At 48.3% G+C, this 25,541-nt stretch overlaps 2 protein-coding genes across 2 annotated transcripts in view; both read right to left on the reverse strand.

Moving 5' to 3' along the window:
• The window catches only part of LOC142302353 (telomere repeats-binding bouquet formation protein 1-like), a 47,247-nt gene extending 38,839 nt beyond the window's left edge, over positions 1-8,408 (reverse strand). The window contains exons 1-2 of the mRNA XM_075343412.1: positions 8,393-8,408; positions 5,252-5,362 (exon numbers count right to left, since the gene is read on the reverse strand). Of these exons, the coding sequence (XP_075199527.1) occupies positions 5,252-5,362; positions 8,393-8,408 (127 nt within the window). The remainder of the gene's footprint in view (positions 1-5,251; positions 5,363-8,392) is intronic.
• A 10,957-nt stretch (positions 8,409-19,365) lies between these two features.
• LOC142302354 (telomere repeats-binding bouquet formation protein 1-like) overlaps positions 19,366-25,541 on the reverse strand; it is a 68,963-nt gene continuing 62,787 nt past the window's right edge. Inside the window, exons 10-11 of the mRNA XM_075343414.1 lie at positions 20,769-20,900; positions 19,366-19,532 (exon numbers count right to left, since the gene is read on the reverse strand). Coding sequence (XP_075199529.1) covers positions 19,366-19,532; positions 20,769-20,900 — 299 coding nt within the window. The remainder of the gene's footprint in view (positions 19,533-20,768; positions 20,901-25,541) is intronic.

The raw sequence follows: 25,541 nt of genomic DNA on the forward strand, positions 1-25,541 counted from the left end.
AGATAGATAGATAATAGATCGATAGATAATAGATAGATAATAGATAGATAGATAATAGATAGATAATAGATAGATAGATAATATATAGATAGATAGAGGGATAGATAGATAGATAATATATGGATATATAGATAGATAATAGATAGATAGATAATAGATAGATAGATAATAGATAGATAGATAATAGATAGATAGATAGATAATAGATAGATAGATAATAGATAGATAATAGATAGATAATAGATAGATAATAGATAGATAGATAATAGATAGATAATAGATAGATAATAGATGGATAGATAGATAAATAGATAGATAGATAATAGATAGATAATAGATAGATAATAGATGGATAGATAGATAAATAGATAGATAGATAATAGATAGATAATAGATATATAATAGATATATAATAGATAGATAGATAATATATAGATAATAGATAGATAATAGATAGATAGATAGATAGATAATAGATAGATAGATAGATAATAGATAGATAATAGATAGATAATAGATAGATAGATAATAGATAGATAATAGATGGATAGATAATAGATAAATAATAGATAGATAGATAATAGATAGATAATAGATGGATAGATAGATAATAGATGGATAGATAGATAATAGATATAGATAAATAGATAGATAGATTGATAATAGAGGGATAGATAGATAGATAATAGATAGATAGATAGATAGATAGATAGATAATAGAGGGATAGATATTCCAGCTTTATTTATGATGTTTCCCCCCACACACACTGCACTTCTCGCGGCCGGTATTATGTTCACATCAGCGGCCGTGAGAAATGTCCTGAAGTTACCCGCAGCCTCGCTGAGGGAGCCGCATTCAGCACTCGCTCCCTGACCGAGGCTGCGTGGAGAACTGTCACACGCGGCTGGAGCAGAGCTGGAAGTGCCGCGGGACATCGCTGTGGATTACGTCAGAGCTGTGTGTTTCGGGGGGGTTAATACACTGGAGAAAGAGGGGCTTTTTGCCTTTTATTCAAAATAAAGGATTTTTCGGTGTTTGTGAGTGTTTCTTTACTGTCACTTACAGATTAGTGACAGCGCGTCATAGACACTGCCATTACTAATCTTGGACTTAGCGGCAGCTATTGGTTGCCGTTAACTCCATATTACCCTGATTGCCACTGCATCACGGCAACAGGAAGAGGCGGTAACACGCCGGGACTGCCGCATAATGGATGCGACAGTCCCGGGGCAGCGGTGGGCTGATATTCTGGACTGCGGGAGGGGGGGGCATTAACCCTGTCCCTCGCCCTCCCCAGCCTGAGAATACCGGGCCGCCGCTGTGTCTTTACTTCGGTTGGACGGTAAAAATACGGCGGAGCACAAGCTTTTTTTTTTCTCTTCTTTTTCCTCTTCCTGTCCTAGTGACATAACTTCCCTGCAAAACTAAGGGCAGGCATGTACATTATGTCCCGAAAACGCAAAATAGCGCGGGAATAACGCAGGAATAACACAGGAATAACACAGGAATAACGCACATCACTTGCTACCTGCGTTATTCCTGCGCTATTTCATGATTGTCAATGGAGTGAAATAACGCAGTTAGCTGCAGAAAAGAAGTGACATGCTCATTCTTTTTCTTAAGAAAATCTACTGAAAAAATTTTCTTAAGAAAAAAACGCAGTGTGCGGACAGCTAATTTTTTTTTGCCATAGGTTTTGCTGGGAAATGCCTGCAGAAAGGTTACAAGAATATCTCAAGAAATTTCTGCAGCAAAAACGCGGGTAAAAAACACAGTGCCTGAACATAGCCTTAGGGTCTTTAGATACAGAGCTGTTTAAGTAGGATGCTGCCTGCAGCGCCTCTACAGGAAAACTGAAGTATTGCAGAATGCCTACTAAAAATGAATACAATCCCCAGCTCTCAATCGCTAAAGGCCCCGTTACAAGCAACGATATCGCTAATGAGATATTGCTGGGGTCACGGAATTCGTGATGCACATCCGCCGTAGCTAGCGACGTCGTTGCGTGTGACACCTACGAGCAACCACTAACGATCCGAGAAACGGAAAAAATCGTTGATTGTTGACAAGTCGTTCCTTTCCCAAATATCGTTGCTCACTTTGGACGAAGGTTGTTTGTCGTTCCTGAGGCAGCACACATCGCTACGTGTGACACCCCGGGAACAACGAACAGCAGCGTTCCTGCGTCCTCCGGCAACGAGGTGGGAGTGACGTTCATGCGGCTGCACTCCACCCCTCCACTTCTATTGGTGGCCCGCTGTGTAACGCCGCTGTGACGCCGCACGAACCTCCCCCTTAATAAAGAGTTTGTTCGCCGGCCACAGCGACGTCGTTAGGAAGGTATGTGTGTGTGACGCATACTAGCGGTATTGTTCGCCACGGGCCCGGGATAGTAACTAAGGCTGTTTTCACACATCCGTTTTTTGCTGAGCGGCACAATACGGCGCTTTGCAGAAAAAACGCAATCTTTTTTTTTGCCTCCGGTTGCGTTTTTTCCGCATAGACTTCCATTAGCGCTGTATTGTGCCGCATGGCCTTGCGTTGCGTCCGGTTTTTGCCAGTTGCGGCATATTACATTAGCCCATGCGACGGCCGGATGGAACGTTGCTTGGCACGATTTTTTGTGCGGCAAAAAAAAAACGCATGGCGCCGGATCAGGCGCGATGCGGCGCGATTTACAATGCAAGCCTATGGACGACGGATGCGGCATCCTGCGGCAAAAACCGCATCAGTCCACCGGATGCAGTTTTTTGAACTGCGCATGCTCAGTATCAAGCCGCATCCGTCAAAAAACGGACGGGCCACATGGAAAAACTTATGCAACGGATCCGTGTTTTCAACGCATCCGTTGCATAGGTTTTTAATCCGGATTGTGCCTGATGCAAAAAAACTGATGTGTGAAAGCAGCCTAAGGGGTACTTTGCACACTACGACATCACAGGTGCAATGTCGGTGGGGTCATGTTGAAAGTGACGCACTTCCTGCGTCGCTCTCGACATTGTAGTGTGTAAATTCAAGATGATACGATTAACGAGCGCAAAAGCGTCATAATCGTATCATTGGTGCAGCGTCGGCGAATTCCATAATTAAGCTGACGCGACGGTCCGATGTTGTCCCTCGCTCCAGCGGCAGCACACATCGCTGTGTGTGAAGTCGCAGGAGCGAGGAACATCTCCTACCTGCGTCACCGCGGATCCCGTCGGCTATGCGAAAGGAAGGAGGTGGGCGGGATGTTTACATCCTGCTCATCTCCGCCCCTCCGCTCCTATTGGCCGCCTGCCGTGTGACGTTTCAGTGACGCCGCACAACCCGCCCCCTTAATAAGGAGGCGGTTCGCCGACCAGAGCGACGTCGCACGACAGGAGAGTATATGTGAAGCTGCCGTAGCGATAATGTTCGCTACGGCAGCTATCACAATGATATCGCAGCTGCGACGGGGGCGGAGACTATCACGCTCGGCATCGCAGCATCGGCTTGCGATACCGTAGTGTGCAAAGTACCCCTAAGTGTCTCCCTCTCTGTCTGTCTCTCTATCCATCTCTCTCTGTTTCTGTGTCTCTGTCTGTTTGTCTGTCTCTCTCTGTATATATATATATATATATATATATATATATATATATATATATATATATATATGTATATATTTCTGGCTGTCTCTGTCTCTTTGTTTCTCTTTCTGGCTGTCTCTAACTCTGTCTGTATCTCTCTTTGTCTCTCTCTCTCTGTATCTCTATCCATCTCTCTCTGTTTCTGTGTCTCTGTCTGTTTGTCTGTCTCTCTCTGTATATATATATATATATATATATATATATATATATATATATATATATATATATATATATATATGTATATCTATCTCTGGCTGTCTCTCTCTGTCTCTTTCTGGCTGTCTCTAACTCTGTCTGTATCTCTCTTTGTCTCTCTCTGTGTCTCTATCCGTCTCTCTGTTTCTGAGTCTCTGTCTGTTTCTCTCTGTCTCTCTGTATGTTTGTCTGTCTCTGTCTGTTTCTCTCTGTCTGTCTCTCTCTATCTCTCTCTCTTGCTGTCTCTCTCTGTCTCTTTGTTTCTCTGTCTGTCTCTAAAGCGGGCTTTACACGCTACGACATCGCTCAAGTGATCTCGTTGGGTCACGGAATTTGTGACGCAAATCCGGTCGCTTTAGCGATGCCGTTGCGTGTGACACCTATGAGCGATTTTGCATCGTCGCAAAAACGCTCATTGGTGACATGGGGGTCCATTCTCAAATATCGTTACTGCAGCAGTAACGAAGTTGTTCCTCTTTCCTGCGACAGTACACATCGGTACGTGTGACACCGCAGGAACGAGGAACCTCTCCTTACCTGCCTCCCGGCCACAATTCGTAGGGAAGGAGGTGGGCGGGATGTTCGTCCCGCTCATCTCTGCCCCTCCGCTTCTATTGGGCGGCGGTTCAGTGACGCTGCTGTGACGTCGCTGTGGCGCTGAACGAACCGCCCCTTTAGAAAGGAGGCGGTTCGCCGGTCACAGAGACGTCGCAGGGAAGGTAAGTCCGTGTGACGGGTCCAGGCGATGTTGTGCGACACGGGCAGAGATTTGCCCGTGTCGCACAACCGATGGGGGCGGGTACGCACGCTGGCGATATCGGTACAGATATCGCAGTGTGTAAAGCGGCCTTAACTCCCTTTGTCTCTCTGTTGCCTCTCTCTTTCTCTTGCTGTCTCGCTCTCTGTCTCTCCCTGTCTGTCTCTCTCTTTTTCCCGTCCTTCACTCTCTCCACATACCCCTCTATCCCCGTCCCTCTTTGTCTCTGTCCCTTCGTCTCTCCCTCTTCATCTCTTCCTGTCTGTCCCTGTCTGTCTCTTTCTGTCTCTCTATCTGTCCCTCCACGGATATCACATCACCTCACACATAAGCTTCTTATACTAAGAATGTCCTTTGTTGCCTATAGCAACCAAACACAGCTCCTATTAATGACATGTAGCTCCCAGCTCCATTGACTTTAATGTAAGCAGGATTTTTGGTGAATAACGGTAAAGTGAGGGTTACATTTTCCCCTCAAAGAATAGTCTATGATGCTCCCTGAGTCACATGACGAGAGTGCAAAATTTTGTGATTGTAAATGCGACTTCCTTTAGCGGAGGTACATACACACACATACACATACGCTTAGATTATATATAAATACATATATATATATATATATATATATATATATATATATATATATATATATATATATATATATATATATATATATTTTATATTTCTTACTGTTCTCCTGGCAAATCGATCGCACAGCCACCAAGGTCTCTTTCTGGGATTCAGGATCGTCCAATTGAACCTTCAGACGTTCCATTAAGACACTGAGTTCTGACTTCATTTCTGGTAAAAATGGAAATGATGGAAGTTATTTATCAATATGACAGAAAAATAAGAAGCCATACTTGCCAATGTATGGTTATATCATCAATACACTGCAGACAAGCAACATATGGAGAGGCAGTACAGGTGCAAAATGCTGATGAGCGACCACTCACACTCCCATTCTCCTATAGCCGGCCTGGTGCACTACATGTAAGGCAAGGTGCAGAAGATTGTATTTTCGTTTAAGTGCGATTTGACCAAACATTGCATCGCACTCGGACAAACGTTATTCTATGGAGCCATGCACATGCCCGATTTTTTCCTTGATCCGAGTCTATCTGATGAAAATGAATGCAGTATGCCCGATTTGCCTCTGTAAATCGGATCACACTCGGCCATGCAAGCCAATGGGTCTGTTGAAAAAATTGGACCACACTCAGAAAACATCTAAGTGCAGTACAATTTTCAGGGACTGACAGAATGGAGGAGATAGCCTAACAGCACTCTAAATTTTTCAGATGAGCATAATGATAGGCCCACATACCACCTTAGCTTGGTAACTTCATGGTTGCACAGACCCTATAATAGTATAGGTATTATAAAGCTTTTATGTGTACTTCCCCTTTAATCCTGTTTCTTTCATCAACAGTAATGATAGGGTTAACATATTTTTAGTGATATTTGAGAGAAGTTTTGAATCAGCTGTCAGGTGAAGAACCAGTTGGAAGCAGCTGTTTTGAGGTTTTTCCTCATCTATAATTGGACGGTTTAAAAAGTGCAGGAAGAATTTTCAGCACTTAACCCCGGACTCTCTGAATCAGCTGGCTGTATAACAGCGGAGCAGGAAGAAGAAACACAAGATGGCAGACTACTTTGGAAGCTTTCGGCTATGTGCGCACTTACCGGATTTTGCCGCGGATTTTCCGCGGATTTGCTGCATGTTTCGCTGCAGAAAATGTTCATAACATCTCTGCAGTGAATCACCAGCAAATCCTATGGAGAAAAAAAATCCTGTGCGCACTGGGCGGAATTTGACAGCTGCATGTTTTGCTGCGGGAATCCCGCAGCAAAAACAAGTGCATGTCAATTCTTTCCGCACGTCGCTGCGGGATTTCACTCCATTGACTCCAATGTTAATCGTGAAATCCCGCAGGGAATAACGCAGGCAGCAAATTCTGTGCGGTTCACTGCGTTTTCCTGCGTTATTCCCTGCGGTATTTCGCGGTTTACCTCCGGTAATGTACATCGCTTGTCTGCGGTTTGCAGGGAAGTGATGTCATTACAGGAAGAGGAAGCCGTGCAGAGTAAACACACACACACATCACACTCACACAGACATCACAGACACATAGAACACATAGACACAGACACATAGAACACACATAAAAAGAAAACGGAAATATAGAAAACAAAGAACGTGGGCTCCGCTGCATATTTACCTTCCAGCCGAGGTAAGCACACAGTGGCGGCCCGGTATTCTCAGGCTTGGGAGGGAGAGGGGCAGGGTTAATGTTCCCCGCCTCACTCCCCCTCCGGCAGCCGAGAATATCAGCCGCAGCTGCCCCGGGACTGTCGCATCCATTATGCGGCAGCACCGGCATGTCCTCGGCTCTTCTTGCCGCCGTGTAGCAGTGGCACCAAGGTAATACAAGGGGTTAATGGGGGTGGGGGACCACCGCCATTAACTCCAGGCTTGATCATGGCAGCGTCTATGTGACAGCTGACATGATCAACCCATAAGTAAAGTGAATAAAACACAGACACCGAAAAATCCTTTATTTTAAATAAAACAAACAAGCCTCGTTCACCATTTTATTAACCCCTCCCGCACCAAAGCTCCGGCGTAATCCACCGCTCCGGCGTAATCCACAGGTCCTGCGATGCTTCCATCCAGCCGCGACTGTCACAGACACAGCGCTGAATGAAAGCAGCAGACAGCAGAGGTAATTACCGGTCATTTCCCACGGCCGGTAATGTGAACTCACTGCCGACCGTGGGAAATGCAGCGATCTGTCCTCTATCTATCCCTCTATCTGTCTGTCTATCTATCTATCCCTCTATCTATTCTTCTGTCTATCTACTATCTCAGAAATAAATGACTTTTTTTTTTTTTTTTCAATGTGCTTTATTGCATTGAATGCAATAAAGCACATCCCAACCCGCACGCGGCAAAACCGCGGCAATACCGCGAACAATACCGCGGTAAAACCGCAGCAAACCACGGCAAACCGCATGCGGTTTTCGGGTGCGGTTTCCCGCAGTTTTTTACCGCGGGTGCGGTAATCTTTGAGAGCATGCGGAATTTTCTCAAGAAAATTCCATTTCCCAGTGCGCACAAGGCCTTCAGGAAGAAACCGCACAGACCCTTTGGGGCTCCACTCTCGGGGATCTGGGGCTGATAAAAAAAGGAGACCGTCAGCTGATGACGAAATAGCTAGCCAAGTTATTGATTATTATCTCAAACCCATCTAGAACATCTTTTAAGGACTATACAAGGTCATATTCTTTAGGCTTAGGCTGATTCTCGTTCTTTTCTTACGACCCTGTTTGTGCCCTTTCACTTGCCAGTAGTAGATGTGGTCCCACTGGGAGCGCATGCGCAGGGAAGCCTCAGCATGTGTCCCCAAAGAGGAAGATTCCTTAGGGGGAGGCGTGGGTTAACTGACGTCAGCGAAAGTATTCATACGATCCGTGCCTCCTCTGAAATGACCGGATGAGACGGACTCTATGTGCGGCATCCAGCCCCCTGCACGCGCCTAAACAGCAACGATCTCGCCCCAGACACCCCATATAAAAACATGCACATTACACTTAACCCCTGCGCCCCTCCCCCCAGGAAGCCGGATATGAAACGCGCGTCGGAGCGTCTCAACACATCCAGGTACAAGTGCACTTTATGGGTGAGTCCGGATCACGATGATTCATGGCTGTCAGCTCTGTTGGGAATAGTAATGATAGGCTTTAAGGCTTAGGCTGTGTTACATGGGTGGTATTGGATTTTTGTGCTATTATTGCGCCACCCGGTGGCCATCTGTGACAATCTCTTACCAGACCGTACGACCATGTCCACCCTGACAAATTTTTTAGATTGTCCCAGGGACCTTATTCTGAGCCTTATTGCACTTTCAAACCAAAACCAGCTAAATCCCTAAAAACCCCTGAATCATCAACCCCACGTGTAAGCTTAATTCTCCGGAGCCCAAACCAAACACACCGTACTGAGTACTTCCGGCAAAAGCCAGCCCCAACACCTACAATGAAAACCTGGTACAAAAAGCCAGGCTAAAACAACCCCTGAGGCCTCACATATCCCAATAAAGCCAAGTCTCTGTCTCTCATTCTATATCTGCCTCTCTCATTCTATATCTGTCTGTCTCTCATTCCCTATCTATCTGTCTCTGTCTCTCATTCCCTGTCTGTCTGTCTCTGTCTCTCATTCCCTGTCTGTCTGTCTCTGTCTCTCATTCCCTGTCTGTCTCTGTCTCTCATTCCCTGTCTGTCTGTCTGTCTCTCATTCCCTGTCTGTCTGTCTCTCATTCCCTGTCTGTCTGTCTGTCTCTCATTCCCTGTCTGTCTGTCTCTCATTCCCTGTCTGTCTGTCTCTGTCTCTCATTCTCTGTCTGTCTCTGTCTCTCATTCCCTATCTGTCTGTCTCTGTCTCTCATTCCCTATCTGTCTGTCTCTGTCTCTCATTCCCTGTCTGTCTCTGTCTCTCATTCCCTATCTGTCTGTCTCTGTCTCTCATTCCCTATCTGTCTGTCTCTGTCTCTCATTCCCTATCTGTCTGTCTTGTCTCTGTCTCTCATTCCCTGTCTGTCGGTCTCTGTCTCTCATTCCCTGTCTGTCGGTCTCTGTCTCTCTCATTCCCTGTCTCTCTCTCTCTCTCTGTCTCTCATTCCCTATCTGTCTGTCTCTGTCTCTAATTCCCTGTCTCTCTCTCTCTGTCTCTCATTCCCTATCTGTCTGTCTCTGTCTCTCATTCCCTATCTGTCTGTCTCTGTCTCTCATTCCCTATCTGTCTGTCTCTGTCTCTCATTCCCTATCTGTCTGTCTCTGTCTCTCATTCCCTGTCTGTCGGTCTCTGTCTCTCATTCCCTGTCTGTCGGTCTCTGTCTCTCATTCCCTGTCTGTCGGTCTCTGTCTCTCATTCCCTATCTGTCTGTCTCTGTCTCTCATTCCCTGTCTGTCTCTGTCTCTCATTCCCTATCTGTCTGTCTCTGTCTCTCATTCCCTATCTGTCTGTCTCTGTCTCTCATTCCCTATCTGTCTGTCTCTGTCTCTCATTCCCTAACTGTCTGTCTTGTCTCTGTCTCTCATTCCCTATCTGTCTGTCTCTGTCTCTCATTCCCTATCTGTCTGTCTCTGTCTCTCATTCCCTGTCTCTCTCTTTGTCTCTCATTCCCTATCTGTCTGTCTCTGTCTCTAATTCCCTGTCTCTCTCTCTCTGTCTCTCATTCCCTATCTGTCTGTCTCTGTCTCTCATTCCCTATCTGTCTGTCTCTGTCTCTCATTCCCTGTCTGTCTCTGTCTCTCATTCCCTATCTGTCTGTCTCTGTCTCTCATTCCCTGTCTGTCGGTCTCTGTCTCTCTCTCATTCCCTGTCTCTCTCTCTGTCTCTCATTCCCTATCTGTCTCTGTCTCTCATTCCCTATCTGTCTGTCTCTGTCTCTCATTCCCTGTCTGTCTCTGTCTCTCATTCCCTATCTGTCTGTCTCTCATTCCCTATCTGTCTGTCTCTGTCTCTCATTCCCTATCTGTCTGTCTTGTCTCTGTCTCTCATTCCCTATCTGTCTGTCTCTGTCTCTCATTCCCTATCTGTCTGTCTCTGTCTCTCATTCCCTGTCTCTCTCTCTGTCTCTCATTCCCTATCTGTCTGTCTCTGTCTCTAATTCCCTGTCTCTCTCTCTCTCTGTCTCTCATTCCCTATCTGTCTGTCTCTGTCTCTCATTCCCTATCTGTCTGTCTCTGTCTCTCATTCCCTGTCTGTCTCTGTCTCTCATTCCCTATCTGTCTGTCTCTGTCTCTCATTCCCTGTCTGTCGGTCTCTGTCTCTCTCTCATTCCCTGTCTCTCTCTCTCTGTCTCTCATTCCCTATCTGTCTGTCTCTGTCTCTCATTCTCTGTCTCTCTCTCTGTCTCTCATTCCCTATCTGAATGTCTCTGTCTCTAATTCCCTGTCTCTCTCTCTCTCTGTCTCTCATTCCCTATCTGTCTGTCTCTGTCTCTCATTCCCTATCTGTCTGTCTCTGTCTCTCATTCCCTATCTGTCTGTTTCTGTCTCTCATTCCCTATCTGTCTGTCTCTGTCTCTCATTCCCTATCTGTCTGTCTCTGTCTCTCATTCCCTATCTGTGTGTCTCTGTCTCTCATTCCCTATCTGTCTGTCTCTGTCTCTCATTCCCTATGTGTCTGTCTCTCATTCCCTATTTGTCTGTCTCTGTCTCTCATTCCCTATCTGTCTGTCTCTGTCTCTAATTCCCTATCTGTCTGTCTCTCGCTCTCATTCCCTATGTCTGTCTCTCTCTCTGTCATTCCCTGTCTGTCTCTCGCTCTCATTCCCTATGTCTCTCTCTCTCTCTGTCATTCCCTGTCTGTCTCTCTCTCTATCCATCTCTCCACCGGTATCATATTACCTCACACAGAAGCTTCTTAAGCTGGGTTCACACATAGCGACAACGACGCCACTGCTAATTCACCATTTTCTGTGATGTTGCAGCGACGTCCCGTCGCTGTCGCTTTGTGTGACATCCAGCAACGAGCTGGCCCCTGCTGTGAGGTCGCTGCTCGTTGCTGAATGTCATGCTTCATTTTTTGCTCGTTGCTCTCCCGCTGTGAAGTACACATTGCTGTGTGTGACAGCGAGAGAGCGACGAACTGAAGCGAGCAGGGAGCAGGCGTCTGGCAGACTGCGGTAAGCTGTAACCACGGTAAACATCGGGTAACCAAGGGAAGCCCTTTCCTTGGTTACCCGATATTTACATTAGTTACTAGCACCGCCGCTCTCACGCTGCCAGCGCCGGCTCCCTGCTCCCTGCACACGTAGTCGGACTACACATCGGGTAAATAAGCAAAGGTTTGCTTATTAACCCGATGTGTACTCTGGCTAGGAGTGCAGGGAGCCAGCGCTAAGCGGTGTGCGCTGGTAACCAAGGTAAATATCGGGTAATGGTTACCCGATATTTACCTTAGTTACTAAGCGCAGCATCGCTTCCACGCGTCGCTGCTGGCTGGGGGCTGGTCACTGGTCGCTGGTGAGATCTGCCTGTTTGACAGCTCACCAGCGACCATGTAACGACGCAGCAGCGATCCTGATAAGGTCAGGTCGCCTGTCGTGATCGCTGCTGCGTCGCTATGTGTGAACCCAGCTTTATACTAGCAATGTCTTTTGTTACCTATAATAACCAATCACAGCTCCTATTAATGACCTCACCTACTAGCTCCATTGAGTTTAATGTAAGGAATTTTTTTGGAGAGTAACTGTAAGGGCAGCAGGGTGGCTCAGTGGTTAGCACTGCATCCTTGCAGCACTGGGGTCCTTGGTTCAAATCCTACCAAGGACACCATCTGCAAGGAGTTTGTATGTTCTCCCCGTGTTTGCGTGGGTTTCCTCCGGGTACTCCAGTTTCCTCCCACATTCCAAAGACATACAGATAGGGACTCTAGATTGTGAGCCCCAATGGGGACAGTGTTACAAATGTATGTAAAGCGCTGTGGAATTAATAGCGCTATATAAATGAATACAATTATTATTATTATTATTAAGACACACGGCATGAAAATCGGAGCGAGTGGGATGCGATAAAACATCGTATTCCACTCGGACAAACATTAGCCTATGTGCCAGCGCATATGAGCGATTATTTTCTCGGCCCCAATCGGACCGAGAAAACAATTGCAGCATGCTGCATGCATGATCGGAGCTCAGTCGCAGTGACACTCGCATGACAGTCGGCTCCTGCTGTGCTCCCAGCGTGAGCCGAGTGTAATGCGAGGATCACAGTAGTGTCCTGTGTGGCCCCAGCCTAAAGCACGGGGTTATATTTTCCCCTCAAAAAATAGTCTATGACGTTCCCTGAGTCACATGAGGTGTCTGTGCAAAATATCGTGATTGTTAATGAGACGGTGCGGGTTCCTATAGCGGACACACATACAGTGTATGTATATATGTATATATATATATATATATATATAATATCATAATATAATCTATCCACACACACATACACAGCTTTATATATATTAGATATACACATATGGCTGACGATTCTGTCTGGGGTTCGTCATTTTAACGACCCAAAAAATGGTGCATGCAGCTTTTTTCGGGCAGTCAAAATGACAACTAGCGGTTAATGTTTGATTGGTGTTTGCAGAATTGGAGATTTTCCAAGAGTGATGGTGGATTGTGGAAGGTTGGAAGTCAGTATGCTAAGGAGGATCTCAGCTCCCCCGGTAAAGTCATCACCTGGGCCCTCTCTCTGGGGGACGGTGCAGGGAGGGCAGCTCCATGTTCAAAGAGGCAAAGTCCGGCAATAGAACAAAAGTTGTTTCCAGCGTCACGGCCAAGAAAAGAGGTTAAAAACCAATTTTATTCCATAACTTGTGCAAATACAACAGGATATGTCTAAAGCGGGCTTTACACGCTACGAGATCGCTGTAGCGATCTCGTTGGGGTCACGGATTTTGTGACGCACATCCGGCCGCTGTTGCGATCTCGTTGGGGTCATGGATTTTGTGACACACATCCGGCCGCTGTAGCGATCTCGTTGTGTGTGACTCCTAGGAACAATTTTGGATCGTTGCAAAAACGTCCAAAATCGCTCCTCGTTGACATGGGGGTCCATTCTCAAATATCGCTGCTGTCGTGTGGGCGAAGTTGATCCTTGTCCCTGCGGCAGCACACATTGCTACGTGTGACGCCGCAGGAACGAGGAACCTCTCCTTACCTGCCACACGCCAGCAATGAGGAAGGAAGGAGGTGGGCGGGATGTTCGTCCCGTTCATCTCCGCCCCTCCGCTTTGATTGGCCGGCCGCTTAGTGACGTCACGGTGACGTCGCTGTGATGCCAAACGTCCCTCCCCCTTGAGGGAGGGATTGTTCAGCAGTCACAGCGACGACGCCGACCAGGTGAGTGCGTGTGACGCTGCGGCAGCGATCACCAAATATTGGCATAACGATAGGGGCGGGTGCTATCACGCTCGCCATCGCTAGCATCGGCTAGCGATTTCGCAGCGTGTAAAGCTCGCTTAAGATAAGAACCTCTGTTAGATGTGAAACGCGTCAGAGATTGTTTTATACTTCGTGGACGTCCATCCAACCTAGTGTTGGTCTTAAGCTTATGGAATAAAATTGTTTTTTAACCTTTTCTAGGACGTGATGCTGGAAACAACTTTTTTCTATTGCCGAAGGTTCGAGGGGCGGTAGAGCCGAAGCTGTGGTGGAGTCTGATGGGGGCCCGAAAATTTTGTCAGTATCGGGCCCGGAAATTCCTGGTGGCAGCCCTGGCTGGAGGGGCCCAGGGTGGCTGCCCGCAGTGTGTGCGTTTTCACTTTCATGCATCATGCCCCCGGGGCCGTCACTAAGCAGCTGATTAACACCGCTGGCAGCCGGCACTGTTTGTATAGCTGCAGACTGGCCAACGCAGAGATTCAGAGGCGCCCACACTGCACACTGTGCGCGGCCTGTGCTGAAGAGGAGGGAGTGGCCAGGCAGCAGAGATACCAGGAGGAGAACAGCCAATCAGTAGAGGGGGCAGACACGGGAAAATGAAATGATGAAAAGGAAAAGAGTGCAGGAGTGAAGAAGGAGTAGAGACCACAAAAAAGAGAGAAAAGCAAACAGAGAGCAGAAACAAAGTGAGAAGCGGAGAACAGAAGGAATAGAAAGAAAAAGCAGAGGAGAGAAGGAGCAGCCAGGAAGACTCACAGGAAGTGCAGCAGGGAGGCCTGAGCCACTATCATCATCTCTCACAGCACAGGAGCAGGTGAGTATTATAATGTACAAATGTCTGCCTGTAATACTACAGAAAAACTGCCCTGTGCTGTGCCATCACTCTGTGTGTGTGTGTGTGTGTGTGTGTGTGTGTGTGTGTGTGTGTGTGTGTGTGTTGCCCCTGTGCCAATACTGTGTGTGTGTTGCCCCTGTGCTGTGCCATCACTGTGTGTGTGTGTTGCCCCTTTGCTGTGCCATCAGTGTGTGTGTCTGTGTGTGTGTGTGTGTGTGTGTGTGTGTGTGTGTGTATTATCCCTGTACTTTGCAGAGTTTTAATATAGATCCTAAGGCTATAAAGAGTCATAATCCTTACCATTAAATGGGGGAGACAGATGTGAAAATGTATATTGTGTGTAGTGAGGGGCACGAAGAAGGACATCGCTACTTTAGGCCAAGTTCACATATTGCAGATTTTTTAGGGATTTGTGGTGTGAACCCACTGGTCTTGGTGCAGTGGGCTCTGCTCAGTAACAGGACGGCGGTTATATTCAGACTCTATGTGGTGATATTTGGTCATGGTGTGGCGGCATTATTTTGCAATGTAATAATACATTGCAAACCTTTATATGGTGGGTGTTGTTCAGTAACACTATGTAGTAGTATGTGTTATTTCTCACTATAAGCCGCCCCCAATAATACATGCCGGCCCCCAATAACATGTATCATGATTATTATGATAATGGTTTTTTGTTTGTTTTTTATCGGTGGGGGGGCCCCATTCAGACTTTTGCTATGGGGCTCCATGATTTCTATGTACGCCCCTGCTCACCAGTATCCCACCCTTGGGTATCAGAGGTCCCTAACTTGGCCCTATTTCACTTAAAACACTTAAAGGCTCCGTGAAAGGGGTTGCCACAGTATGAATGTGCCACCCCCATGCCCGCAGCAGCTGGGCTGCTCGGATCCGGACCCGCTGTGTGGCTCGAGGGATCCTCTGGACCTGGGGGTCACGCGGACACGCCGAATGAAAAGGGGGACGTAGTTGTACGGCCTCGGCCGTATTCGGTTCATGACGTCACCCACAAGTGTGGTGAATTGGGACACCACCGCTGCTGTTGTGGGATACCCGTGGGAGATGTAGTGGCAGCCAGATGTTAACCCCTCCGTGGGTAGGGATGGTTGCCCCGGGGCCCAGTTTCTCTCTGCAGGGTTTGGCGATGGCAGGGGCTTGCGTGTCCGGATGGACCAGGGGATGTTTGGTTACTCACAATTAAATGAATCACACAAGTCTTTTGGTAAACCAAGGTGCTGGTGGAGCGGCCGCTGCGGCCGGTTGTACTCTGGTCCCCCACCCGGGCTGGGGGTCGCCGTCTCTTCCTCTGCACTAGTTGTGGTTGTGTGTTTGGACTTCCCTGTATGGAGCACGGGAGTCCGCTCCCGGCTTTCTATGTGCCTGAGGAGCCGTGCCCGCTGATGCTGACCCGTGGGATCTATGGGCCCTGGCGGTTGCCCTATCCCTCTCTGTGGGTGGTTGTCTGCTATTGGGACTTTGGTTGGGACAGGACCTATAATCCTGCCCTCAATCGGTTAATTAGCTAGGCTGTTGGTTCCAGTCCTGGCTTCAGGGTCCGAGTACCCCCTCTTTGCACGGTTTCCGGTCGGGTCTCCAGTGTCGGTACCGGTTGGCTATAACCCTGTCAAGGTCCTCCTTGGATCTGCCGAGCCGTCTTCCCGTCTCCTGCTGACGGAGACCACCCTGGAACCGTCCAATTTGAACTTCTAATCCGTTGGAGATACACCTAGCTCCAGCCTCCACTCCTCTAACTTAAACTACAACTTCAATTTGTTTGTTTTCTCGCCCAGGGCTGTCTAGACCCCTAGGTGGGCGTTTCCTAACCGCCTGCCCACTGGTGTGCCTGTCTTGCCCTGAGGGGGGTGACTAGGGTTTCAGGTCGGCTGTGTGCGACCTAGGTGAGGGAAGGTGTTATGCGGGGGCCTATTGTGTGACTACCAGGTTTTGCCAGGGCCAATTGGGGCCAATTGCGCAGTGGCCTCAATAAAATTGCGAGCACAAATACCAGGCGCTGAGGTCTGGACCAACCTGAGGACCCTCAGGCCAACTGCCGCCCTCAGCCACCCTTTTCCCAGAAACATTCGCCAAAATTGCAAACGCCTGCACAAGTTCGTGAAAGTCTGTGAAATGAGACACCACCGGCGCTCCTCCTCCTCCGCCTTTTCACTATCATCTTTCCTGCATTTACCCAAATTAACTTTTCCCAAGGGCAACAAAGAAAATTACTACGTATTTGTCCTTCCAAGTTATTTTCCCCTAGACCTCCTTCTTCAAATGAGAGTCCAGTGGTCCCTCAAAAACATACATAGCCTTCACCCCATCCCCATCTGAAATGATACAGAAACTGGCTCTGACACCTGGGCCCCCCGGCCCTCCAGCCGCAACCCCCATACCCGAAACACCAGGAGAAAGCCAAGCAGATACCCCTCCAGTGCAGACTTATTTCCTTCCAAGCGGGCTATCAAGTACCTTAACCCCTGCCCACCCACTGACCCGGAACCGATGCCGACCAGGCTGCTCGCGAGAGGTGATCTGAGAACGTGGCGGTCATTGAACTCAGTGACCAGCGCTGACGTCAGGAGTGCAGAGGCTTCCATCACCGCAGGTAATGTACCTCGCTAACCTCCTGAAGTCAGCGCTGGTCATGCCCTGTAGTAACCTGGGCTGACCTCATGATGTTAGCACAGGTCACTGCACTGCTCTCCCAGCAAATGGAGAACGTTCTGTTGGTATCTTTCCAATAAATTGGTGAAAGAGGGAATGTTTTGGGGAGTGTTTTTTCAAATAAGAATTTGTTTGTTGCCTATTTTTTTTTTTTATTACTGACTGGGTTACTGATGTCGGGTATCTGATAGACGCTGCAACATCAGCAACCCCAGGGCTTGATGCCAGGTGACATTACACATCTGGTATCAACCCAATATATTACTCCGTTTGCCACCGCACCAGGGCATCAGAATGAGCTGGGGCAAAGAATCAGGATTGGCACATCTAATGGATGTGCCACTTCTGGGGCGGCTGCGGCCTGCTATTCTTAGGCTGGGCAGGGTCCAAGAACCGCGGAACTCCCTAGTCTGAGAATACCAGACCACAGCCGTCCAGTTTACCTTGGCTGGTGATCCAATTTGGGGGTGACCCCACGTTTTTTGTTTTAAATTAGTTATATAACTTAAAATAACAGTGTGGGGTGTCCTCTGTTTTGGATTACCAGCCAAGGTGAAGCTGCCAGCTGTGGTCTGCAGGCTGCAGCCATCTGCTTTACCCGAGCTGGATACAAAAAATAGTGGAGACTCCACGTCGTTTTTCTAAATTATTTATTTACTTTTTGGCTAAATACTGTACAAGGCTAAGCACCCTTAAATGCCACATGAAAGGCACTAAAGGGTGCAAGATTACAAAATGCTGGGAAGTGGGACATGATATGTCTTTCTCATCTATTATCTATCTATCCCTCTAACTATCCGTCTATCCCTTCATTCATTCATTCATTCCTCTATTTATATTTATCTATCTATATTTATCTATATATCTCTATCTATCTCTCTATCTATCTATATCTAGCTACCCATCTATCTATCTATCTATCTATCTATCTAGCTGCTTCCGTGTTTTGCGGTCCGCAAAAAAAATGGAAGGCACACGGATAACACATGGATGACACACGGCCAGTATACGAAACGCAATGGATTGCCACACGGATGCATCCGTGAAAAAAAAGGACCGTGTTTTCATACAGCAAAAACGGAACGGTCATATGAATAAGCCCTAACCAGCAGTAGATGATTACAGGACTACTTGTTGTGTTGCAGGTAGTCCAGCATATTCATGAGCTCTGTATAACTGCAGAGAAAACATTGATTTTATCAAAATGACAGCAAACAGCTCAGTAAGTGAGACATCACAGGAATCAGGGTCTCTGTCTCTACATCATGCTGCTCTCAGATATGGGAGCAAAAACCTGGAGACAGATTCCCTTTAAGGGAGATAAGCTGTCACCACAGGTATCTAGCATCCTATTACCTTATGAAATGGAATGGAAAAAGGGACATCTGCTTTGCTGTTCCTTTAGGAGTCATCAAGCAAAAAGAAAAATGCTTTCTTAAGGAGGTATTTCCATCTCGAATATTTGTTGCCTATCCACAGAATGAACCCGGTGTCACTGGAGATCTCAAGTGTTCTTGAGATTGATGGGATTTGTATCTACTACACATAGATAGTATATCCTATGGATATGCCATGTTTGTACAAGGTGGACGTCTGTAATATAAAGGTACCGTAACACATAACGAGATCGCTAGCGAGATCGCTACTGCGTCACCGTTTGGTGACGCAGTAGCGATCCCGTTAGCGATCTCGTTATGTGTGACATCTATGAGCGATCAGGCCCCTGCTGTGAGATCTCTAGTCGTTGCAGAATGGTCCAGGCCATTTTCTTCAAAGGTGATGTCCTGCTGGGCAGGACACATCGCTGTGTCTGACACTGTGTGACAGGATCACAGTGACTGCTGAGATCGTTATACAGGTCGCTACTGCAACCTGTATTGTTCCTGCATCGCTGGTAAGATCTGACTGTGTGACATCTCACCTGCGATCTCCCAGCGACTTACCAGCGATCCTTATCAGGTCACATCGTTTTCGAGATCGCTGGTAAGTCGTTGTGTGTGACGGGGCCTTAAGAGCCTATTGGCAACTTATTCCACTGTATGTAGATTGAAAGGACAGAGGAATACATTGGGAAATCCTCCTGACACATAAGTGGAACATATACTTACGTTAACAGAGACAGCTGCACTCTGAAATGTTAAAGCATGCCAGCACTTCAGAGTGCAACTGTCTATGTCACGTTGAGTTTTGCAGCCGTTCAGACTGCATGTTGGGATTGCCATCAGTTTTTTTGCCTATATAATTCTTTACACATCTCATTTACAAGGTAAGGTGCTTATACCCATCGTCACTATCTTTCACAGACGATACTGTTATTATGGGGTGTGGGGTACCCATGGGTGGTATACCTCCCCACCTCACCACCACTGCCAAATCACAAACATCATTGCAATCTTACTAATATGTCTGCAGTTCTGAAGGACGAATCTCGCTGCTTTTTGTAATTTGTCATCCTGTGACTCCTCCAGAATCTGGTCCATGAGGGAAAGTCCGTGGCTTTTCAGCAGTTCATATTGATTTGCCTCTGTGGAATGAGACACTTATTAAAAACAGTTCACACTATGGTACTGATCTCATATCACTGATCTCATATCACTGATCTCGTATCGCTCCACCGCTGTGTAAATGTTATTGTGTCGGAGCTGCTGCCGTGAATGTTTTCCAGAAACAGAGCAGCATGTGGGTCAATAAAATATGAATGCAGAAGAAAGGATAAACCGTATCAAACCACAGTTATTTCCCACCGAGATCCTACAATGCCCTCTGATTTCATTTGTGGGAAATGTGAAAAGTAGAAGTAGATCTTTATATTTTGCATCATGTTTATATAAGTGACAGATATAAAGGTGCTATCACAATGTATTCTTCCCCGCGTTCAGTGGTCCCATCCGATCCCCCCACAAAACGGGATTCTGAACTTTTTCCATTGACTATAATAGTGCAGATGGAGTCATTGTGTGCACCATTTTCGAGCCTATATGCCTACTGGAGGCAGATACTCAGATGTAGTAGACTACCTGGCTGCTGTGATGTAATTATTGTGATGTAACGCATGGGTGACATTACGCCAGGAAGAGCGGTCCTCAGGTCTCCTGTCCAGCGGTCACAGATCACTGACGACACGGATCACTGACACAACCAATAAACCAGATCCTGCGAATCGACTCACATCATCTCTAAGGCCCTCTTTACACGTCTGTGATTCAGGTACTTATGACGTCCGTTTTCATAAGTACCGGAGACACAGACATACGCAGACCCATTAAAATCAATGGGTCTGTGCACACATCCCTGTTTTCTCATGGATCTGTGTCCATGTGGTGCACACACGTGTCCTTGTGCTTTTCGCTAGAAGCACTGATGTCACACGGCCCGTGCACTGATGTGATCCATGTGACATCAGTGTGGCACGTACTGGAGAAAACATGTGTCTTTGAAATATAATGATTTTCTATACTGACCCATCTTCTGCTCTGCTGTCACTAGCTTCCGGGCTTGCTCATTATGCTCATGCATATTCACTGCACTACAGACACAGAAGCAACAGCAGCGCCGAGGACAGGTGAGTATAGACGTTCCTGCTGTCCGTGTGCTATCACAGATAGAACATGGATAACACACTGACAGCAAATGCTGAACACACACACGGAACACGCACACACATACATACCCACACCAAGGACCGTGAAAAACGTGCATTTTTATCACGGACGTGTGAACGGGGCCTAATGGAAACTATTGACCATTGCAGAACACATACCGCAGTCTTCTGTGAGGCGTCCGATGGTGAGGACAATGCTCAACTTGTCTTCTGCTTCCAGGTTTCCGCAGGATAAAAGGCTCATCAGACTTGATATTATACTGTGATTTTCCAGGTGACGGATAGACTCAGCTAGGAAACAAACAAATCATAGTACCAATGTTACTATACGTTCTCTAATATCATATCGCTACTATTTTGTGTTGATCAGGTCCCAGAAATTTTGTGATAGTTGGCTTCAGTGTAAAATTTCACCTAATGCCACTTTACATCTCATTCATTCCTGCATCTGAGGCTTTTCTTTCCAGCAGACTCCATTATAAATCAATAGGTTCCATTGGGGCCAATAATAAAGGGAATTTTGTTTACTTACCATAAATTCCATTTCTTCTAGCTCCTATTGGGAGACCCAGACAATTGGGTGTATAGCTTCTGCCTCCGGAGGCCACACAAAGTATTATACTTTTAAAAAAGTGTAACCCCTCCCCTCTGCCTATACACCCTCCCGTGCATCACGGGCTCCTCAGTTTTGGTGCAAAAGCAGGAAGGAGAAAACTTATAAATTGGTCTAGGGTAAATTCAATCCGAAGGATGTTCGGAGAACTGAAAACCATGAACCATAAGAACAAATCAACATCAACAACATGTGTACACAAAAGAACAACCAGCCCGAAGGGCACAGGGGTGGGTGCTGGGTCTCCCAATAGGAGCTAGAAGAAAAGGAATTTACGGTAAGTAAACAAAATTCCCTTTTTCTTTGTCGCTCCATTGGGAGACCCAGACAATTGGGACGTCCAAGAGCAGTCCCTGGGTGGGTAAAAGAATACCTCAATAAAAGGAGCCGAAAACGGCCCCCTCTTACAGGTGGGCATCCGCCGCCTGGAGGACTCGCCTACCTAGACTGGCGTCTGCCGAAGCATAGGCATGCACTTGATAGTGCTTCGTGAAAGTGTGCAGACTAGACCACGTAGCTGCCTGACACACCTGCTGAGCCGTCGCCCGGTGCCGCAAAGCCCAGGACGCACCTACGGCTCTGGTAGAATGGGCTTTCAACCCTGCAGGAAGTGGAAGCCCAGAAGAACGGTAGGCCTCGAGAATCGGTTCCTTGATCCACCGAGCCAAGGTTGACTTGGAGGCCTGAGAGCCCTTACGCTGGCCAGCGACAAGGACAAAGAGCGCGTCTGAACGGCGCAAGGGCGCCGTGCGAGAGACGTAGAACCGGAGTGCTCTCACTAGATCCAAAGAGTGCAAATCCTTTTCACACTGGTGAATTGGATTAGGGCAAAAGGAAGGCAAGGAGATATCCTGATTTAGATGAAAAGGGGACACCACCTTAGGGAGAAATTCCGGGACAGGACGCAGAACCACCTTATCCTGGTGGAAAACCAGGAAGGGGGCTTTGCATGACAGCGCTGCAAGCTCAGACACTCTCCGAAGTGATGTGACTGCCACCAGGAAGGCCACCTTCTGAGAAAGACGGGAGAGAGAGACATCTCGCAGCGGCTCAAAAGGCAGCTTTTGAAGAGCCGTCAGAACCCTGTTAAGATCCCAAGGTTCCAACGGACGTTTGTAAGGTAGGACCATGTGGCAAACCCCCTGCAGGAACATGCGGACCTGCGGAAGCCTGGCTAGACGCTTTTGAAAAAACACGGAGAGCGCCGACACTTGGCCCTTGAGAGAGCCGAGGGACAAACCCTTGTCCATTCCAGATTGTAGGAATGAAAGAAATGTGGGTAAAGCAAACGGCCATGGAGGAAAACCGTTATCAGAGCACCAGGATAAGAAGATTTGCCAAGACCTGTAATAGATTTTGGCGGACGTTGGCTTCCTGGCTTGTCTCATGGTGGCAATGACATCCTGAGATAACCCTGAAGACAGTAGGAGCCAGGACTCAATGGCCACACAATCAGGTTGAGGTCCACAGAATTCAGATGGAAAAACGGCCCTTGTGACAGCAAGTCTGGGCGGTCTGGAAGCGCCCACGGTTAACCCACCGTGAGATGCCACAGATCCGGATACCACGACCGCCTCGGCCAGTCTGGAGCGACGAGAATGACGCGACGGCAGTCGGACCGGATCTTGCGTAGTACTCTGGGCAGCATCGCCAGAGGGGGAAACACATATGGCAGTTGAAACTGCGACCAATCCCGGACCAGAGCGTCCGCTGCCAGAGCTCTGTGATCCTGAGACCGTGCCATGAAGGCCGGGACCTTGTTGTTGTGTCGTGACGCCATGAGATCGACGTCCGGCGTTCCCCAGCGGCGACAGATCTCTCGAAACACGTCTGGGTGAAGAGACCATTCTCCCGCGTCCATGCCCTGACGACTGAGAAAATCTGCTTCCCAGTTTTCCACGCCCGGGATGTGAACTGCGGAGATGGTGGAGCCTGTGACTTCCACCCACTGCAGAATCCGCCCGACTTCTTGGAAGGCTTGACGACTGCGAGTGCCGCCTTGGTGGTTGATGTAGGCGACGGCAGTGGCGTTGTCCGACTGGATTCGGATCTGCCTGCCCTCCAGCCACCGATGGAAAGCCAATAGGGCTAGATATACTGCCCTTATCTCCAGAATATTGATCTGAAGGGACGATTCTATTGGAGTCCAGGTTCCTTGAGCCCTGTAGTGGAGAAAAACCGCTCCCCAACCTGACAGGCTCGCGTCCGTGGTGACCACGGCCCAGGTTGGGGGTAGGAAGGATTTTCCCCGGGACAGAGATGTGGGTAGGAGCCACCACTGAAGTGATGTTTTGGCTGCAAGTGAAAGAGAGATGTTCTTGTCGAGGGAAGCCGAACTCTTGTCCCATTTGCGAAGAATGTCCCATTGGAGTGGCCGTAGATGGAATTGCGCGAATGGCACTGCCTCCATAGCTGCAACCATCTTCCCCAGGAAGTGCATGAGGCGCCTTAAGGGGTGTGACTGACTCCAAAGAAGTGACTGCACCCCCGCCTGCAGAGCAAGCTGTTTGTCCCGCGGGAGCTTGACTAGCGCTGGCTGGGTATGAAACTCCATCCCGAGGTAAGTCATCGATTGTGTCGGCGTCAACTTGGATTTCGGGAAATTGATGATCCACCCGAACTGCTGGAGAGTCGTCAGAGTGATGGTAAGACTTCGTTGACACGCCACCCGAGAAGGGGCCCTGACCAGGAGATCGTCCAAGTATGGGATCACCGAGTGGCCCTGAGAGTGCAGGACCGCCATGACGGATGCCATGACTTTGGTGAAGACCCGTGGGGCTGTCGCCAGGCCGAAGGGCAATGCGACGAACTGGAGGTGTTCGTCCCCGATGGCGAAACGCAGGAAACGTTGATGTTCGGGTGCGATCGGCACATGGAGATACGCATCCTTGATGTCGATCGATGCTAGGAAGTCTCCTTGTGACATCGATGCGATGACCGAGCGGAGAGATTCCATCCGAAACCGTCTGGTTCTCACATGTCTGTTGAGCAGCTTGAGGTCCAGAACGGGACGGAATGACCCGTCCTTTTTTGGCACCACGAACAAGTTGGAGTAAAATCCGCGACCACGTTCCTGAAGGGGAACGGGAATCACAACTCCTTCCATCTTTATAGCGTCCACTGCCTGAAAAAGTGCATCGGCCTGTGCGGGGGGTGGAGAGGTTCTGAAAAAACGAGCCGTAGGTCGAGAGCTGAACTCTATCCTGTAACCATGAGACAGAATGTCTCTCACCCATCGGTCTTGAACGTGTGGCCACCAGGCGTCTCCAAAGCGGGAGAGCCTGCCACCGACCGAGGATGTGGCTAGATGAGGCCGAGAGTCATGAGGAGGCTGTCTTGGAGGCAGTGCCTCCTGCGGCCTTTTGGGGGCGTGACTTAGACCGCCACGCATAGGAGTTCCTCTGGCCTTTCTCCGGCCGGTTGGACGAAGAGGATTGGGGCTTGGCGGAGGGACGAAAGGACCGAAACCTCGATTGGATTTTTCTCTGCTGAGGTCTCTTAGGTTTGGACTGGGGTAAGGAGGAGTCCTTTCCCGAGGATTCCTTAATAATCTCATCCAACCGTTCGCCAAACAAACGTTCGCCAGAAAAAGGCAAACCAGTTAGGAATCTTTTGGAAGCAGAGTCTGCTTTCTATTCGCGCAGCCACATGGCCCTGTGGACTGCCACGGAGTTAGCGGATGCCACAGCCGTACGGCTAGCGGAGTCCAGGACGGCGTTCATGGCGTAGGACGAAAATGCTGATGCCTGAGAGGTCAAGGAAGACACATGCGGAGCAGAATTCCGCGTGACAGCATTAATCTCAATCAGACATGCTGAGATTGCTTGGAGATCCCACACGGCCGCAAAGGCCGGGGCGAAAGACGCGCCCGTGGCCTCATAAATAGACTTCACCAAGAGCTCTGTCTGTCAGTGGAATCCTTCAGGGATGAGCCATCGGCAACCGACACAACTGACCTAGCAGCCAATCTAGAGACTGGAGGATCCACCTTGGGAGAGTGTGCCCAGCCCTTCACGACTTCAGCTGGAAAGGGATAACGCATGTCAGTGTGCCGTTTAGCAAAGCGCTTGTCCGGGACCGCTCTGGGCTTCTGGACAGCGTCCCTGAAGTTAGAGTGATCAAAGAAGGGAATTTTGTTACTTACCGTAAATTCCTTTTCTTCTAGCTCTTATTGGGAGACCCAGACGATTGGGGTATAGCTACTGCCTCCGGAGGCCACACAAAGCACTACACTAAAAAGTGCAAGGCCCCTCCCCTTCTGGCTATACCCCCCCGTGGTATCACGGGTTCTCCAGTTTTAGTGCCAAAGCAAGAAGGAG

Source organism: Anomaloglossus baeobatrachus, chromosome 4, assembly GCF_048569485.1.
Source record: "Anomaloglossus baeobatrachus isolate aAnoBae1 chromosome 4, aAnoBae1.hap1, whole genome shotgun sequence".
In the NCBI taxonomy this organism is placed as follows: Eukaryota; Metazoa; Chordata; class Amphibia; order Anura; family Aromobatidae; genus Anomaloglossus; species Anomaloglossus baeobatrachus.